This window comes from Pleuronectes platessa, chromosome 17 (genome assembly GCF_947347685.1).
Source record: "Pleuronectes platessa chromosome 17, fPlePla1.1, whole genome shotgun sequence".
Classification (NCBI taxonomy): domain Eukaryota; kingdom Metazoa; phylum Chordata; class Actinopteri; order Pleuronectiformes; family Pleuronectidae; genus Pleuronectes; species Pleuronectes platessa.
The window spans coordinates 9,554,448-9,572,323 of record NC_070642.1 but is presented as its reverse complement, the minus strand read 5'-3'; the positions used below and the strand labels follow the sequence as shown (position 1 = coordinate 9,572,323).

The following is a 17,876-nucleotide window of genomic DNA, read 5'->3' as shown; positions in this document are numbered from 1 at the left end:
ACGATGCCTATATTTGTGTGCAAATTGTTTTGCGTGCCCTCCAGGCCATGGCTGATTCACACAGTAGCCTTGTTTTCCTCGGGCCAATCACGACCTCTCAGTTCATTACTTCTGACAGGAGGCAGAAGGCTAATGAGGGATTGATTCACTCACATTCCCGCTCTCTTCTTGTGCTTGTTCCAGTGACAATATAGAGAAATGACAAAACAGACATGGGACTGCATGCAAGTGTCTCAATATATTGATGTGTTCTGGTGTAATGAGATCTGACTCCAGATGAGAGAGGTGGCAAACTTGGGATTTAAAGGGGAATTCCCGTATTTCTCAACCCGGGGCCTATCTTTATAAATGTGTAAGTGAATGACAGTTACAAAAACTTTTGGAATCGGTCCACTAAATCATCTGTGCCAGCAACAACAACACAACGGCACTGGCTACAATGTTATCTTATGGGGCAACTTTGACAGTCCACAAAACGTGCACCTAAAGTGCTTTTTTTCACCAGTAAAAGGCTGAAATTGTTATTGTTATTCTCCTCAGTCGCTCTTCAATTTGTAAGAGCTCTTCGTCCCTCTACTCTGACTCAAAACAAGTAGAGAAGACCATCGAAGTCAAGTGCATGGTCAAATAGCATCAGAAAATGATTCAGCCATTGTAGTTTCTCTCGGTAAAATCCTCCGTCCAACTTTCTCTCACTCACGGTTCCACCTCATTCTTCCTTCAGCAACACAAGTCTCAAAAGACTAACTGTAAAGTAAGAGGAGACAGTGTTAATGCACAGATATCTTCACATATTCCATGCCCAAACTTTTATACAGTAATAACATTTTATTTCACTGTGACTTTCTACAACACCAAAGAACAATCATAAATAGCACATAGCATTATATTGTAATGATAAAAAGAGAACAAAACATCAAAGACAAGTCATTTCAAATCAAATATTGTCACCATATAGCCTAGATAACTCTGATTCACACTCCCAACACAGTAGGTGGCCACCCGCCACTAGACCGAACAAAGAAGGAGAAGCTATCACATATCAAGGGTAATAAGAGATACAGAACCGAATGAGGATGAAGAAGTGAGATATTGAAAAACACAGTGGATTGACATTGGTTGCCAGCCGCCAATAAACTGAACAAAGAAGAAGAAGGAGATATAACACAAAATCTAAAATCGAAGAGCAGATCAAATAAGAAATGTTATGTATGGTGGACTGATCTCAACAGATGTGTTTTGAGTTTGTGATGAGAGGTAGAAGAGAGATCCTGAGTTGTGGTAATGAGTGTATTTGTGTGGACATTAATTCATACTAAAAATCAACAGAGAACAGAGAAAATTGTGTGAATTAAATAAAAATTTAAAAAACGAGTATAACGCCATGCAAGTTGCTCTGGGAAGCCGTACCTAGTGCTAAATACTAACATCAGCATGCTAATATGCTCAAAAGATACAAATATTTGACTTCTTCAGCATTTTAACTTTGCAAATTAGCATAAGAGTATTTGCCAACAAGGACCACACATTAGGAATAGCTGAGGGCGATTGGAATGTCATTAGTTTTACAAGTATTTGTTCATGAATTATTCGATAAATTAACAATTTGACCTGCCAGTGGCGTCAGATGAAAGGCTGGGGGATCAGCGGGTGGCCGTAAATGTCTTCACCAAGCATCACGACAATCAAGCCAATCGTCCTAGAAACATTTCACTTAAAATCCTAAATGGCAGCCCCCACAGCTGTGACGATTAAAACCAAATGCGACATTTTCGATTTGGATGCAAACTGAAGATGTTCCTTTCTTCTTTTTTTTTTTAAACAGATACCTTGTGTATCCGAGGGTTTGTGGGGGCAGCGGAAACAGAATGCAGGGCAGACGGAGAGATGGCGTTCATGCGAGAGAGAGATAGCTAGCTGGGGTGTTGCAGGGATTAATGTGAATTTGTAACTTAAGGGCATGAGTTGCTGCTTGATAGAATCTAGAGCATCAGCTCCTTTCTGCAGGCAATGTTACGCTTTTTTTTTTTACAAACTTGCTTAAATTGCATCCCAATACACACACTCACTTTTTAAAGGTTACGGTTTTGTTGTTGTTGTTGTTATTGTGGGCCTAGGTAGGGTAAGCGTGACTAACAACTTAAATGAGTGCAGGTATTTTTAATATCCTGTCTGAACAGGAACTTCCACTGCGAGCTGTGTGCATCTCAAGGTCTTTAATAGCTTTATGTGCACGGTGCTGCAGCTATTGTCAGTGTCTGCATGCCATTGCCGTGTGGTTGTAACTGCTGCGTGATGCACTCCTCTGGCTCTTAATGGATCTTTTTGTCAGTATTGAGATGCATAGAGCCCGATTGGTTCTGTTATCTGATCAAGAGATGTGTGTGTGTGTGTGTGTGTGTGTGTGTGTGTGTGTGTGTGTGTGTGTGTGTGTGTGTGTGTGTGTGTGTGTGTGTGTGTGTGTGTGTGTGTGTGTGTGTGTGTGTGTGTGTGTGTGTGTGTGTTTACTCTCCTCCCTCTGACTCCCCACCCTCGTTACTCACTCCATATACGCTGTAGTCTGTATCTCAGGGGAAATGGATATGTGTCAGTATTTCAAACACTGTCAGCCCATCAAACCCAGTTTATCGTGTGAGTGTGTCAGCGTGTGTGTGTGTTAGAGGAGAGAGATATGAAGATAAGTGTGGTTCATCATCCACAATCCCTTGCAGCTAACTTTATTAGTGAATTGGTGGAGATGACGGAGGCTCCTTGTATATGATTAGATAGCATCATCACATAGTATATAGCCTAAACATTATATATATATATATATATGTATATATATATATCTAAGCAATAAAGACAACTGGTGCGCTATATAGTACATGGTGGTATTTGAGGTCAGCTTAAAAAGGAACGCATTGTTCATCAATTTCCTTCCATTCGTGCAGGGCATTGTAATCGTAGACTAAAGATGACCACATGACTGCTCCTCAAAAGTGAAGCCAAAGCATATTTTTTGCCACCTAGTGGCCGGCTGCAGTATAGGTAATGAATAATTATTTTATCTCTTTTTAGGTATTTGTTTATCACACTCAATGATTTAAATACAGGGTGAAATTTTATGATTGACAACTTAGACTGACTCACGGAGGAAGCAGATACACGTCTTCCAACTTAATACACAGTTTAAGTTTGATTAAAGCAACGTGCTGAATATCTTATTCATATGTTTGACATTTACTTCTCTCTGCTGTAGCAAGCTGCTCCATCGCGGCTGCCTCATAAACAGAAAAACAAGACACACACATCAGGACTTAAGACAAACATGCAACTGAGCAAATCCAGTGGAATGCTGCATAATGCTTGCGTCTTTACTGCATCCATTAACTTTTATGGTCTGTGACCCAGATGTATATTTCCAAGTTAATGTTATGGAGAGAGTGCCCCGGGATAATATGTGCATATGTGCCACATTTTCTGAGCTCAGATTGATGACATCATCACAGAGTGACTTATTCTTCGGTGGTGAAGCTCTCACTCAAACACGCACCATTCCGTTCTTGAAAAGGAAAACAGGGCAGCGTATCTTTGGTTTCCTGCTGTGGTCTTCTTGACTCCTTTGCTTTTTGGAGATGAAGAATAACAACTATTTTTAGAAAGTTGAATCTAAAATCATTTCTCGAAGATACTTCGATTTAGATAAAGAGCTAAGTGATCTCCCAGCAAAGTCAAAGGGCCCTAATGGCAAAGGTGCAGGACATCAGGTGACTTGCTACTTCATAACGGATCCCGTGCACCATGTTGCAACAGGGTAGGCAGAGCGGGACATAACCTGGGGCCTGAGCTGAGAAGGGCCCCCTTAGAATGGATAATAATGTTTGTCCACAGAAACGACAATTATGTGAGAAGCCCCTTAAATTCTATTATCGGCTATTTACATGAGAGACTGCAATAAAAAAGCCTAATGGGGCCCCCATGCCAACAGCTTTGTAATTTCTGAGGTTTGGTTGAAGACTAGAATGTCTAAATGTGTCTGTAAGATGGGCCTGGGATGGTGGTGGTGGTTTGATCTCCCTACTTTGCTTTTTTGCTGCATTTTTTTATAATGTGATTCCAGCAGAATCATTTGAAGATCGGAATGATGTGATTTGGTATCATGTTTTTCATGGATAATCTTTTGGTTTGATGTTTTTATAAAGGAGGAGAAGTAAATATTTTTTGCAGTGATAACAAATTTGGTACCTTGACATCCCTAGTTATGAAAACTGGTTTGAAAAATCAGTTTATTATGTGCATTAGGAGCAGACAAGCAGCTGGGGAGACGACAAATCCATCCAAGATTCTCTACCGTGTTCTTTTCCTGATGGGCGAGTGAAGAGGAAAGCACAGAGATGGTGCTCTTCTTTACCAGTGACGTTTACGATGATGTTTACACCTCGACATGGGATTAAAATTGGGTTCTGCGACGCACCAGTCACAGCACATGCTGCACAAGGATGTTTTTCTTTATCCAGATTACACACTCTGAGGAAAATCTGTTTGTCAGTCTGGCCTGTATCTTTCATTCGAAATGTTTCTCTCTCTCTCTCTCTCTCGCTCTCGTTCTCTCTCTCCCTCCCTCCTCATCCAAACGATCTACCTTCCTTCCTTCCTTTCTGTCTCTCTCTCTCACGACACTGAAGCACACAATCATTGTTTGTTCTGTTGTAATCCTGCAGCAGCATTTTCCAGATGATTGTCCCCTCACGGTAAAACAAGCCCTGTCAGGAGCTACAGCCGATTACATGGCTTCATGCAGAGAGATCAGTCCTTGTGTATAAACACTGAAGAAGGCGAGGAAGGAAAAATAAACAATCGCTGCAGCGCAACATGTTGACGGATAAACTCCTACACTGTCTTAGTGGCAACAAGGAAAAAGCTCTGTCTGCCTTTCCTGTATGACGGAGAGATTCAGAGGAAAAGGAGGAGAGATTTCGTCTTTGTTTTTGTAATGATTGCAGTATTTCTCTCTCTCTCTCTCTCTCTCTCTCTCTCTCTCTCTCTCTCTCTCTCTCTCTCTCTCTCTCTCTCTCTGTCCCTCCTCCACCTCATCTGCCATGGAGACATTATTGAACAATACACTCCCACTCGGAGAATCTTTTAAGTGTCAGTTCTAATGTCACGGTTCATATTAAAAGCTTGATGGTGAATCAGTCATGTAATGAATTTAATCAGATTTGTGACCTCGGAGACAGTCGCAGACGTCGACTTTCCTCTGACCTGCACTTGTTCGCCTTCATCAAAAACTCCTGACCCAGTTGACGGCTCGGTAGCGGCGCCGTGTTTACATTAATGGCCCCTTAAAACCCCTCCTCTTGATCCGCTGCTCGCTAAAAGAGACGGGGGTCTAACTTGAGCCAGCCATTATCTGACAAAGTCAGACTGGCTTTGGTGGTTCGGGCTTATTTCACATATTCGTCCATGCTTCTCTCAAGAGAGTGAAGAGGGCAGAATCCGAATCAGGTCATTTGAGCCGCACAAAGTCCTCAGAGAAGATTACCTTCGATTTGTAGGGTTGAATGTTTAAGTTAATTTAAAAAAATGACGTATTATTGCTCTTGTGAACCTGTGAAGATCAACAAACAACTGCTTATTTACACGTTCAGCTGACACTGATCATCTAAATTATCAGTATCCGTCTAGTTTCAGCTTTGTTCCTGGTAACTGATGGAAATGTTTGGCTCTGTAGCAGCTAAGTGCTCTACTGTGGCCCTGGCATTAACATTCACTCTAACAGATCTGATCCTAAGTGGTCAGCTCTAGGTCTATCTGTTCACACCTGGTATTAAAATACATCCGTCTCCTGTGACCACTTGGGATTGGATCTCACTCCCCTGCTCTACATGCAAACTAGAAGAGCACTCTGAGAGAGGATACCTCCGACAAGGCTAGTGCCATATCTCGCAATATTTAAAAAGTGAAAAACATCCAGGATCCATCCCCTTAATCTATCTGCCTTGGTCAGATGAGTAGCTGTGTTCACTGGCTAGATGCTAACTTGCCCATTGGCTGTTTTGATGATTTCAAAATTTGTTCTCAAAGCAACACTTTGTAAATTTTACTAAGCAACAGCGCCCTCTGCAGCCACATGCCATGTTCGATTCTGTTGGGCTTCTTGTCTGAGCGATTAAATGCTTTTCATGTAGAGAAAACTCAGAGTCTAACAATCTGTTGACCGGAGCGCTGATAGTGCCGTCCGACTCACTGAGACTCAACTGAGCGAGGGATATTACCCTTGAGCCACCGGCTTTATGAACAAAAAGATTTACAGCTGAAATTCACCAAACTCTTTGAGAATTCTTCATATTTTGAAAGTTTCCTCTCTGAATATAGATGTTAAACGCTGGTTTTAATGACTTCTAAGTCTCAGCGTTTCTCTTGGGCCTGATTCCGACAATTTAGGCTGCGACCATCAGTTACACACTTCTCACCGGAGAGTGTACCTGATCACCGAAGTTGCAGAGAGCAGAAGAACAGGTGTTCAGGGGGAGGAGAAGTAATGAGAGCAGCTCCACTATTTTTCAGTCACTAAACCATCAAACTAATTGTGGAGCTGCCATTTTTAGATTAAAAAAAAAAAAGTTTCATAGTGTTTCTTTAAAAGCAGCTGCTTTAAAGTCGATGAGAGAAGTGCGATTGAGCCCAAACGTTGAAAATGAAAACGCTGAAATGAGCTGAGGACAATTTATTGCAGTTGTGTTTTCACTCAAGTTTTTAGAGAAAACATGAGATTGGAAAACCACATGACAGGATCTGAGTGATGCGATGTGTCGATGTGTCTTCACCAAGATTTTAGTCTTTCTTGTCTTTAATCTGTTTTCCTCATGGCCCGCCTGCTGTTTGCCGTAGTTCCTTTTGGCCTCATGTCTTAGCCCCTAATCAGCTTCACTCCGCTCTGTCTGACCCTCACAGCTCTTCACCTCCACTGATATGGTCCGAGGGGTAATTACATCTGACAGAGAATGAGACATGTGTTAGTCCTTCTATATCAGCAGGGCTCAGTGACTCAACCTGATGCCGGTGTGTGTGAGTGTGTGTGTCCGTGTTCTTGTTTTCACGATGCTACTTGGCACACTGAGTGTCCCGAGTCCACCTTTTCCCAGAGTGTCTTCTTTGTCTCTTTCTCAGACTGCCAGTCAATTGAAATCCTTCGCATCGACCGCTGTTGCCAAGGACATGATCAGACCCCTGAAGCGTATATTCCCGACGGCTAATTCGCTCGTCTCCTCTTGCGGTTTTTCTCGCGGCCTTGTCCCAGGAAGCTGGATGCAGCCGGCGCTTCCAGGTGTCATTTAAATTCAGCCTAACTTTTAAAAAAAGGAGCTGAAGCAGTGAAACATCTGCAGATGGAAAAAAAGATCTTTCCACACATGTACGTCTTTTGCAGGAGTGCTTTGTGAAGTATATGAAAGTAACAGGAGCAGACACCTGATGACGTCCATTGACCCCTGTGGGGAAATCACACTTCAAAAAATTTCCTTTAAATTGACAGTGTTTGTGTGGGGGGGGGGTTTTCGTTTCTTAAATGTTTGAAGTGTAAGGTTTCTTCTCCCGGGGGACGCGTGGGTTTTCATGTAAAGGTGTTTCTTTCTTTTATAGCAAAGAGACAACCTTGATTAAGGCGGCTTGCTGTTGTCTGAATGGATGTGTGTGTTGTAATCACAGATCCTGGATCCATTTGCGGCTCTTTAATGAAGCCCACTCCAGCTGGAAGGCTGTCGGCGTGGCTGCTTTGATCAGTGGCCCGTGGACACAGGATTGCGTCGCTAACACACAGCGCTAATGGAGCCACAGGGCAAAAGAAACACACACAAACACATGTCTGAACACTCGCAAATGCAAATGCAAATGCGAGAAATAAACACATAAGCACACCCACACCCTCCACTTCTGACAAGGGCACGGCCCTGCGATCGAGCAACTTCTTGTCATGCAGCCCATTGTGTCGGGGCGCTTTCATCTGTCTGTTTGTGCCGGTTCGGGTCGGTTGGGTTTTCCGGCGCAGCGTTGAAGTCTCTGCCAAAGGGTGGGGGGGGGGGGGGGGGCTCACCGAGGAAGGTCCGGAGCTCGGCATTGACACACAACCCAGCTCTAGAGAGTAATGGCTTGCAGCTCCCAACATATGTTGCTTTGGGTAATTGCTTTAATTGCTGTCATTGTATGTAATGGTCGGTCTTTTTCATCTTCCCTGGTGGTGTAGGCATTCTACTAATTACATCTGTCAGGCCTGAAGCTAAAACCAGCATTTCTCTGCGAATTCAGACCAGTGGGAACAAAAAAATCAGAATTTTTCTGTACACTGTTGGTGTGCGGGTGTGTATAAATGAGACGGCATTGTAGCAGAATCATTTACAAACTCCTCATGTGGATCTTTTTTCACGTAAGTGGGGTCATTATATCAGTCAAGTACGAACCTCGATGCGGATCTTATCTCATTTATCACGATTTAAGATGTTTTCTTCCTCTTTTACACCAAACCTGGGAGGTAGACCTGGGCTGTTTTTCAAACCCACAAAAAGCAGCTTGACTACTTTCACATTGCCGGTATAGGAGTTTGGCTTTCTGTGTTGTAAGTCAGGTCCATCGTCACAAACGTCTAGGACACTGTGAAGCTCTCCCAACTCGCTGTCTTGCCATTGTTGCATTTTGCTCCACACAAAGAAAAAATTGACGTTGCGCGTTGTCAAGGACAAATGTCATTGCTATTTACAAGGCAACGCCCGGAAGTTCATTGCGAATGATAACGGCGCATTAAAAAAAAAAGTGCAGCATCAACGTTTACACTGCAAAAATAAAGATCTCTCATAAGGGGGTCACGTTTTCATCTTCGCAGATCGGAGCCAGAGCCGATAAAAACCTGGCTCTACCACAGAGTCCTTGTGACCTGGGAGTGAATGCCAAATGTATTCATTCCTATTGCAGACAAAAGCCCACTATATCTTGGATAAAAAAAAAAAAAAACACTATATTTAGGAGCACTTACATATAGCACTTTGTAGTTTGGCTTTCTTGAAGAAAATTGTACTTGCTTGATTCTTGTTGGTCTGGGTTTGTACCCTCATGGTTGAGTGCACTTATTGTAAGTCGCGTCTATATAAAAGTGTCACCCCTAAACCCTAAACCCTAAACCCTAACCCCTAACCCTAATGAAATGTTATGTAATATGAAAAAGCCAGATGTTATGTTGTTTTTTTTTGACCAGTGGAGACTGTCATAACTTTTTAAGATGAAAGTTACTCTAATTGTGTACAAAAACTCAAAATATCAAAAACAATTCATTCTTATTTCTCTTCTCTCTAGATACGACACCATCACCAACCAATGGGAAACTGTGTCTCCGCTCCCGAAGCCGGTCCACTCTGCGGCGGCCACCGTGTGCGGAGGGAAGGTGTACGTGTTTGGCGGCGTGAACGAGGCCGGACGCTCGGCCGGTGTCCTCCAGTCCTACGTGCCGCAGAGCAACACCTGGAGTTTCATCGAATCGCCCATGATCGGTAAGAGGGGGGGGCAGCGGCGCCCGCTGTTTTTGTCGCACATTTACAAGAGCTTTCATTCACACGCAAGCTTCGGCACAAAGTGAAGACAAGTTATGTCCTCGGGGGGGGGGGGGGGGGGGGGGATGTGTTGCCATTGTTGCCGTCACTTTTTGTTTCCTCACAAAGCTTTTGTTTCCTTTTTAAAGTGCTGTGTATGAGATTGTGGTTCGATAATCCCAATTGTTTGGTTTGGTTTATTTTTCCCTCATTATGACTTCACATTTTCCATTTGAGAGCAAACAATCCTCCTGCTACTTAATTTGCTCTCCTCTAAAAAACAGGAACGTTGACGCTTGTTTTTAAAAAACGATGTTACAGCCGAATTAGAAAAGTTACATATTACTCTAACCACTCATTGACATGCATTCCTTTATCATGTGGTCGCTGACATCTTTATGTCTTTAGAGAACAACAAGTTGTCGTTGAGCCTCCATCATGGTTTGCCGGTTCCCTAGCAACAGGGTTGTGTCAACTCTACCCACTTAAACATCATCTCATGTACTTGACTCCTCTGGTTGAAACCATTAACTGCTGATTGCCATTTGAAGGCAACTTATTGTCACACAGTAGATGAATGTCTCAGTATCTATACTAAGTGATTCATATTGCCTCTGCACTTCATGCACTGGAAAAACCCTCACAGTGTCTTTAACGCTGCTTTCAGTACATGCACTGAATTATGGGAGAACACAAACGTTCTAAAATGGTCTGGAAAAAGTCCACGAGTGAGCCCATGTGAGAATACAGCAGGGAATCATCAGAAAATTCAAAGTGAGCGAGTGGATGAGTTGATGACCGACCCCCAACAATCTGGAAAGAAAAACACCAAAATAACAGAAAGATGAATAATACAAGACAACACAGACGAAGATGTCAAATTGGAAAAACGGACGGAATTAATACCTGAATGTTCCGAACATTGTCCTGTTGTTATGAATGTAACTGAGGCGCTGTGATCTTCATATGGGAAATTAGTGGACAAACTGTTCTGATGTTATTCAACGCACAAACTTGCAGCCACATTCCAGTCGAGGCCACCGGGGGCCCGTGAAGGACGCTGCACCAGAAGGGAACCCTTTAACCAAGCTGCCATAACTCAAGGTAGCAGGAAAAACACTCAGTGAGCAGCTGTGTTTGCTGTGGAAAGATCCGGAAATATGTCCTTGTGAGATGCAGCACAGGGACGATGAGTGGGGATTTTTTTACACATATCCTGCTACTTCTCGTTTAACATTCGGGTCTGAAAAACGTATTAGACACACAAACAGGTATGTGAGGTTTCAATTCGAGCCACAAAATAAATTGCTCTAAAGGAGGGTTTGACCTTTTGGGGAAAAATGCATTAATTCGTCCTTATTTTGAAGAATTAAACATGAAACATTCTCATATCTGTCTGTTAAATGTAAGGTTTTGCTCACTTTTAAACCCACTTGTTAAGCAAATTTATAAACAAACCAAGTTGACCAAAGTGCTGAAAGAGAAGGAATACAATTTGATCAAATAAAAAAGCTATTTTGTGAATAAAAACCACTTAATGACACTCAAACGCCTGCAAGAACACAAGGGGTCTTGATTTTAGTCTTAAACATGGCGGCACAAAGAGAGCACTCATATGTTGAAGAGACTGTTCAAAGGTTGAGTGGAAAGGGGGGAGAGGAGCTCAGAGAGGTTTTCACGGGGCCAGATCCTTTAGTACTTTAAAAACTCAGATTCAAGCCTGTTCAGTGATGCAAGTACACGTGAGATGCTGGGTCTAAAGTCAGGGGTATCTGGAGTCAGCATTAGAAGACGGATTGTCTCACAGCAGCTCAACGAGGAGGTGTTTGTGGGGGAAGGAGACGTCCCCTGAATTGGGACACAGCTGCCGTCTCTCTTCCTGGCTCCAGTTATAAAATGTTATAAAAACGTGCTCTATCTTGTTTGTTTAACTTGCACACAAACAAATATGTAAAATCAATAATTTACTGTTTAATGTTGGATTAATCTTGAGTGGTATCGATCTTCTCATCTACAAAAAAGCATATAAACAAAGTTCCAATGATTTTGAAATAGACCTTTAATTCTGCAACAGAAATCATATTTTCAAAGCAGGATAAAAAAATATATATATTTACTTTCTTTTAGATGAATTTTCTACGCAAATATAAATTGTTTATTTGAAACTGGATTACCCCATTGAGGATGTTGACACATGATGGACTCACGGGGAGGAGAGCTGCCTGAATGCCGCTCACAGAAGAAGAGAGGCATTAGTGTCGAGAAGACACCGGGTCACAAATGAATTTCACTTCGAATGTTTCCTGACACAAAGTCGTTCTCGTGTCATTAAAGCGCCGGCACGGAGGCACTTCCTGCAGCGCCGTGGCCCAGAAACCAGCTCTCTGTTATTAGTGGCCTTTTACAGACACACACTACTATGAGCGAAATGATGATTATGTAACGCGGGTGTTTGGGGTGAGAGCTGAATGGTATTAAAGGGCTGGCAGAGCAGCTGGCTGAGGAGAAATGAGAGGGAGACAAACACACACAACCACACACACACGCACACGCGTACACACACACACGCACACACGCACACACGCCTCTGCTTACCTCATATCAACCATACATCCCCCGGGGGCACAGGTACACAGCACATGAATTATGTAACGAGCCAGGAGGTTACTCCACGTGTGTGCGCACGCATTGTGTTTGTCTTTTATATATATATATATATATATATATATATGTGTGTGTGTGTGTGCGTGACAGATGCAGACTGACACACCGTCATCCGTCAGGTTGTAGATGAGCCTGCATCTGACAGCCAACGAGCCAGGAGATAATGGACGGGTTTAGTGCTTCCTGCGAAATTGGGCCGGCGATGATTTTAGTGAGCGGGTGGGGAGCACTTCTCGATCAACCCTCTGCCTCCCTCCATCACTCTCCCTCTCTAATCTCCCCGTTCATCTCTCTCTCTTTCTCTCACCCTGTCCCCTCTCTCGCCCTCTCTCTCTGTCTCACTTCCCCCGCCCCCCCCCACACACACACCTCGCCCCTCTGTCTCTCAGTGCTGTCTTATCGACTGACACAAATACAGCTGTGTGTACGTCTGTGTGTGTGCGAGTACGTGTGATATCCGACTGCTTGGACCATCTCCCGCCTGGACTGCAAATGGGTTTCACAAACACATATCAGGACCGACCTCCTCTCCCTCGCAGAGTGGAAAATATGATTACTCGTGCCGAAAATAGTCAAGAAGTCTATCGAGGAGCGCGGCTTCTCAGCGGCTTTGTTCATCTATACCGTCCTTTGTCTTCCACCTGCCTAGTGAGCGCCGTATGTGCTGGAACATGGAGCGTAATCGAGGACCCGCACGTGCAGGAAACTATTTATGAAGCCTCATTGCTTCTCTCAGAAGGTCAACTCACTGCAGCTCACTCAAATTACGGAAATGCCAAGGTTTCCAGATATTTGTCTCTGGGTTTTCTGCCTCCGCCCCACAACAATGGAGGTGAAAGGAATTTTGTTTGTACCATGACATTAGAAAAGAGTCAGCCTGACACATCTCTGGAAAAATGTCCTTGCTATGGAGAAGAAGCTGTAGACCTCTTTAATTTAGCATCTCTGTTGGCACTGCAACATGGATTAGGCAAATAGGACTTTGACAGGCCTTCCAAAAAACATTCCCCTCGAAAAATGTTTCACTGGATTTGTATTAAAATCCTTGAACACGTATCTCATTTGATCGAAATTAGAAATAATTTAATCTCTTTATCTCTTTTTTACACAAGCACAGACACACACATTTATATATATATATATATATATATATATATATGGGATGGAAATGTTGGTCCACCTTCATCCAAACATATCTCGATAACCAGCTCCCATAAAATACCAATCATGCTAAGCTTTAACACAAACAAGTTAGTGTTCTTATTATGTATACGTTGGATACTGTTTTTAAAAATGGGCTAGTGGTGGCTCTTCAATAGTGGAGCTAAAGTGTATTGGTTGCCCCCTGGTGGTTGGCTGCAGTATAGTTTGTACACCCTGCCTCCTCCATGTTAGTGACAGGGACATGGTCCAAACTAAAAAGTTGAAGTACACGTCAAATACCTTTTTTCTGAAAGATGGTTTCTGTGTTTTTTTGGTTGGTAGGTTTGTTCAAGGGTGTATTATTCCTGTAGCTTGAGTTTTAATTAGTGATGTGATGCTAAAAAGAAATGTCATGATTGGCTCGCTTAGAAAGTACAAGTGTCACTAAAAAACAATAAACGGAGAATTCTTTTCTTTTCTTAATTTAGGTGAAGTGGCTCAAACAAAGCCGTTTACAATTATACATTTTCACACATCCTCTCTGTCTCTCTCACACACACTCACACACACACAAACTCTGGCAGACCATCTCCCCCCCCCCCCCCCAGTTCTCACCCAGCATGCTTCACCAGGTGACACAGGCCCTCCATTGACTTGTCGGCCCGGGGGACAGGAGAGTCGAAACGCCACGTCCAGATTGCTCCATCGGGAAATTGACTGGCGAGCAATTACCGGCGCCCATGACGTCGCAGCCAAATGGGGAAGAGCAATTGAGGGGGTGCTAATGGAGGAAGAGAAGAGGACAGAGCAGGAGAGGTGGACAAGATGTTTCTATAGCTACCTAATTGGACCTTGCCCCCGTTCCCACATTCGTTCTCTCGCATAGCGAATAGAACACATCATCGTCTTCCTGCTCTTTTGGCCCCGTCTCTTATTCTCCTCACACAACATAAAAGGACATTGTGTGAAATTGAAAAAAAATAATAGTAAGTTGTCGCTGCCCCAATTACCTTGTTGTTATCTCATCTAAGCTTCTGGCAGCGAGAAGTGAAGGTTCTTTGTCCTATTTCTCCTCCTCCCTCACGCTCTCTGCTGGGACGAGGGACGCCCGAGAGGACAGCCTCCACCTTTTCCCCCATCTTTACTTTCTCTTTGGAGGAGGACGTCTTGTTAGATGTCTTGGTCCTGCTCCAGGTGTGACTGCACGTTACTGTGTCGATGTTGTGCCGCGGCTCAGCGACAACGCCCGCTGTTTGGGAGTCTGTATCAGAGAGAGCAGTCTTATCTAGATCTGCACAGTATTGGTTTGATGGGAGTTGCCTGTGATGTGTTTTTGTGTGTGTGTGTGTGTGTGTGTGTGTGTGTGTGTGTGTGTGTGTGTGGGTGTGGGGGTGTGTGTGTGTGTGACTGCGGTTGTGTGCTCCGGGTTTTACAGCATCAGATATCTACTGCTATGATGCAGGAATCAGATAGGGAAGGATGTGAGGTGAACAACAAAGTGTTTGTTTAAACAGAGACCACAAATTTCATCATGGTTGTGTGTAAGCGTGTGTGTGTGTGTGTGTGTTTTCACTGGTTTGCTCGTCCTTGACCTCAGCCTGAGGGGCCGCAGACTGGGTGACTAAGCTGTTTTATCAGGGTGTGAGAGGCTGTGTTAACTTGTGTTGCCCTGCAGGCGCAGTTGTATTTCTACCCCTGTTAGAAACCTTGTTTTGTTTTCCATCTTTCTTTTCCTCTCCTTCCCCTCAGTTATTCTTATGCAGAGTGTTCTCAGTTACTTGCATGAGTTTTCTGACCTCAGAGCAGCGAAGCCATCCAGGATGGATTTGCGAGGGTTTGTGTTAGAATTAGAAAGTTTTCAGCTGATGCAGACGATACGTGAACGCTCTCTGCTGCGTGTTGTTGCAGCAGAAACGGTTCGTTTTCTGCATCGGCGGCCGGGGGACAAGAGCGAAGGCCAAGTGGTGGAGAGATCTCGAACCCCGACAGCAGGCCTCCGAGGCTCGCTGGTTGAGAATGAGATTTACCTGCCTGGTGCTCCTCCAAGCCCTGTTAGTCCACGTGAGGGAGGGAGGGAGAGGGAGAGAGGGAGGGAGGGAGGTATGAAAAGATGGTTAGTTTCTTTTGGGGGGGAAAAAAGAAAGAATCCTTTGAGAGGATTGTGTTATTATTCTGCCTCAGGTGCCGAGCAGAGAGAAATGAGTGTTCTGTGTTTATGGGACCTAACACAAAACACCCTGTACACGAGCTTTCACTGACTGACAGACAGACACACACACACACACACACACACACACACACACACACAAACACACAGAAAGACTGGCAGCGGCATATCAATGGGATGAAGATGGGAAAATAAACACGTCAGGCAGATTGCGACGACCAGTTGAAGAGAAGAAATTTAAACTGATGCATCCGATGGAAGTGACCATTAGATCTCAGTGGAACAATCAAGTGAAGTCAGCAAACTGAGTTGGTTGGTCCACCACTTTAGTGTAAACTAAAATAGCTCAGCACCTATTAACAAATAAATTAACATAACCAGATAAATGAAGACTTGAACATGCATCAGTTTGATGAGAACCATCTAGAAACTTTGACCTGACGTGCCGTTATAACCTATACTGCAGCCAGCCACCAGGGGGCGGTTGAGAGGCTTTGACTTCACTTTTGGGGAATAGTCATGTTGTCCGTCTTGATGCTAGTTAGCAAGTGTTTGCATTTTAACACAACAAACTTAAGGGTTAACATAAAGCTTAACGTCGGTATGCTAGCATTGCCATCGGAAGCATGTTAGCACGCTGATGCTAGAGCTACTAGCATGGCAGCGACTCCTCTCAGCAGCTGGGGTGGAGGCCTGGAAAAGGGTTGAGGCGGTTCACTACTCTAGAGGAGTGTTTGTGGGCTGGTGTCATCATTACCAGGGCATCGGACTTCACCCCTCCGGTCGCCCGTCTCCGATGAGGGATGTCCGCCGGCTGTGGCAGAAAACAGACGGCAGCTCGATGCCAAGTGAAGGTGCATTATTCATGCGCGGGTGTAAATTGGCCAGCTGCAGTCTGCCCGAGAGAAATCCCTCCGAGTTTGAGATGCACGTCCTCTTCCTGCAGAGCACGGCTGCTGCTCGCGAGCTGCGGGTTTCCAGTGGCATCGCTCCACACAAACCACTGGTTCAGTTTGTTCCCCATCATCTATAATTCTTCCGCGGTGCTCCTTCAACGCCTCAGCACGATGCACTGTATCAGATTGAATTATACAGTATGCACAGTATGCAGCAGGCCACCTGTTCACTCATGTATTTGCAATATATACGTGCAGTGTTTTCCTCCTTTATTTATTTCGCCCATTCCCCCCCCCCCCCAGGGAATCTATGGAGGTGCCAGAGGTTGTAATGCAATTGTGAATCATTGGGACTTAGGTAACTCTTATATTGCCGCCCAGCCCAAACACATCCAGGAGCAGAACCCAATAAAGCCGCGGTGATTTATGAACTGTGCTTTTTTACCGGTTTCACCATCTATTCCGTTTTCCCTCTCGCCAAGCAATCTCGTGAATGGCACATCTGTAAAGTGATAAGGAGAATGTTGATGAAGATTTTTTGCATGCGGCCGGGGGGGAACCTGCGGGCAGACGAATAGGGGGAGGAAAATAAATTGAGACCATTACACTGAATGGAATTTTTTCTGCTGTGTGAGAGAACGATGTGCAAACAATGGTTGTGTTTTAACAAAAAGCTCTCCTCTCCTCTCCTCTCCTCCCCCCCCCTCTCTCTTTCTGTCTTCCTCTCGTATCTCTAGATAACAAATACGCCCCTGCAGTGAGCTTAAATGGCTTTATATTCATCCTGGGAGGAGCCTATGCTCGAGCTACCACTATCTATGACCCAGACAAAGGCAACATCAAGGCTGGTCCCAACATGAATCACTCTCGGCAGTTCTGCAGGTAAGAGATTATTAAAGCAGCAGCGCCAGGTGTAAGTTAAATCCCCAGAGTGGATTTTTTTAAAGAAAATATTTTTTTTTATTTTCTTTTCTTAATATCAAATTCCAGGTCTGTCTTGTGCGAAGCTTAAAAAACACGGAAATGATTTTATGGCAGAAGCTTTTAAAAGATAAAACGCACACTGATCAGTCAGTTGTCGTGCTACCACACGGGGCTAACGGCTGCACAGGGAGACAATTTTCAGGCCGGCTAATTAAAGTTGTTACAAATCCAGTTGTGCGTCTGACAATTATTTGAACATGACGCAGTTTCGTTTTTGAAATTTCTCCCTCGGTACAAAAATTGCTTTCTTATTCATGGGCTTGAATTTGATTTTTTTCAATTTGCATGGCTGTGAGAGACAAGATGCATCTGATCAAAAAGATTTAATTGACTTTCCCTTTTAATTTCCCTGTTTTACCCTGAGTTACATTTTTTATGTATTTGCCTGCAGTTAGGTGGGTAAAGTGCTTGTGTTCTCAAAAGAGCAGGGAACTGCAGAATGCATCTGAAGCTCTAATAGAATTT

The 17,876-nt window shown here is 43.9% G+C and overlaps 1 protein-coding gene across 1 annotated transcript in view; it reads left to right on the top strand.

Annotated features, from left to right (window-relative positions):
- Positions 1 to 17,876, top strand: part of LOC128460258 (kelch-like protein 29) — a 146,652-nt gene that overhangs the window by 126,552 nt on the left and 2,224 nt on the right. Inside the window, exons 12-13 of the mRNA XM_053445355.1 lie at positions 9,325 to 9,518; positions 17,165 to 17,309. Coding sequence (XP_053301330.1) covers positions 9,325 to 9,518; positions 17,165 to 17,309 — 339 coding nt within the window. The remainder of the gene's footprint in view (positions 1 to 9,324; positions 9,519 to 17,164; positions 17,310 to 17,876) is intronic.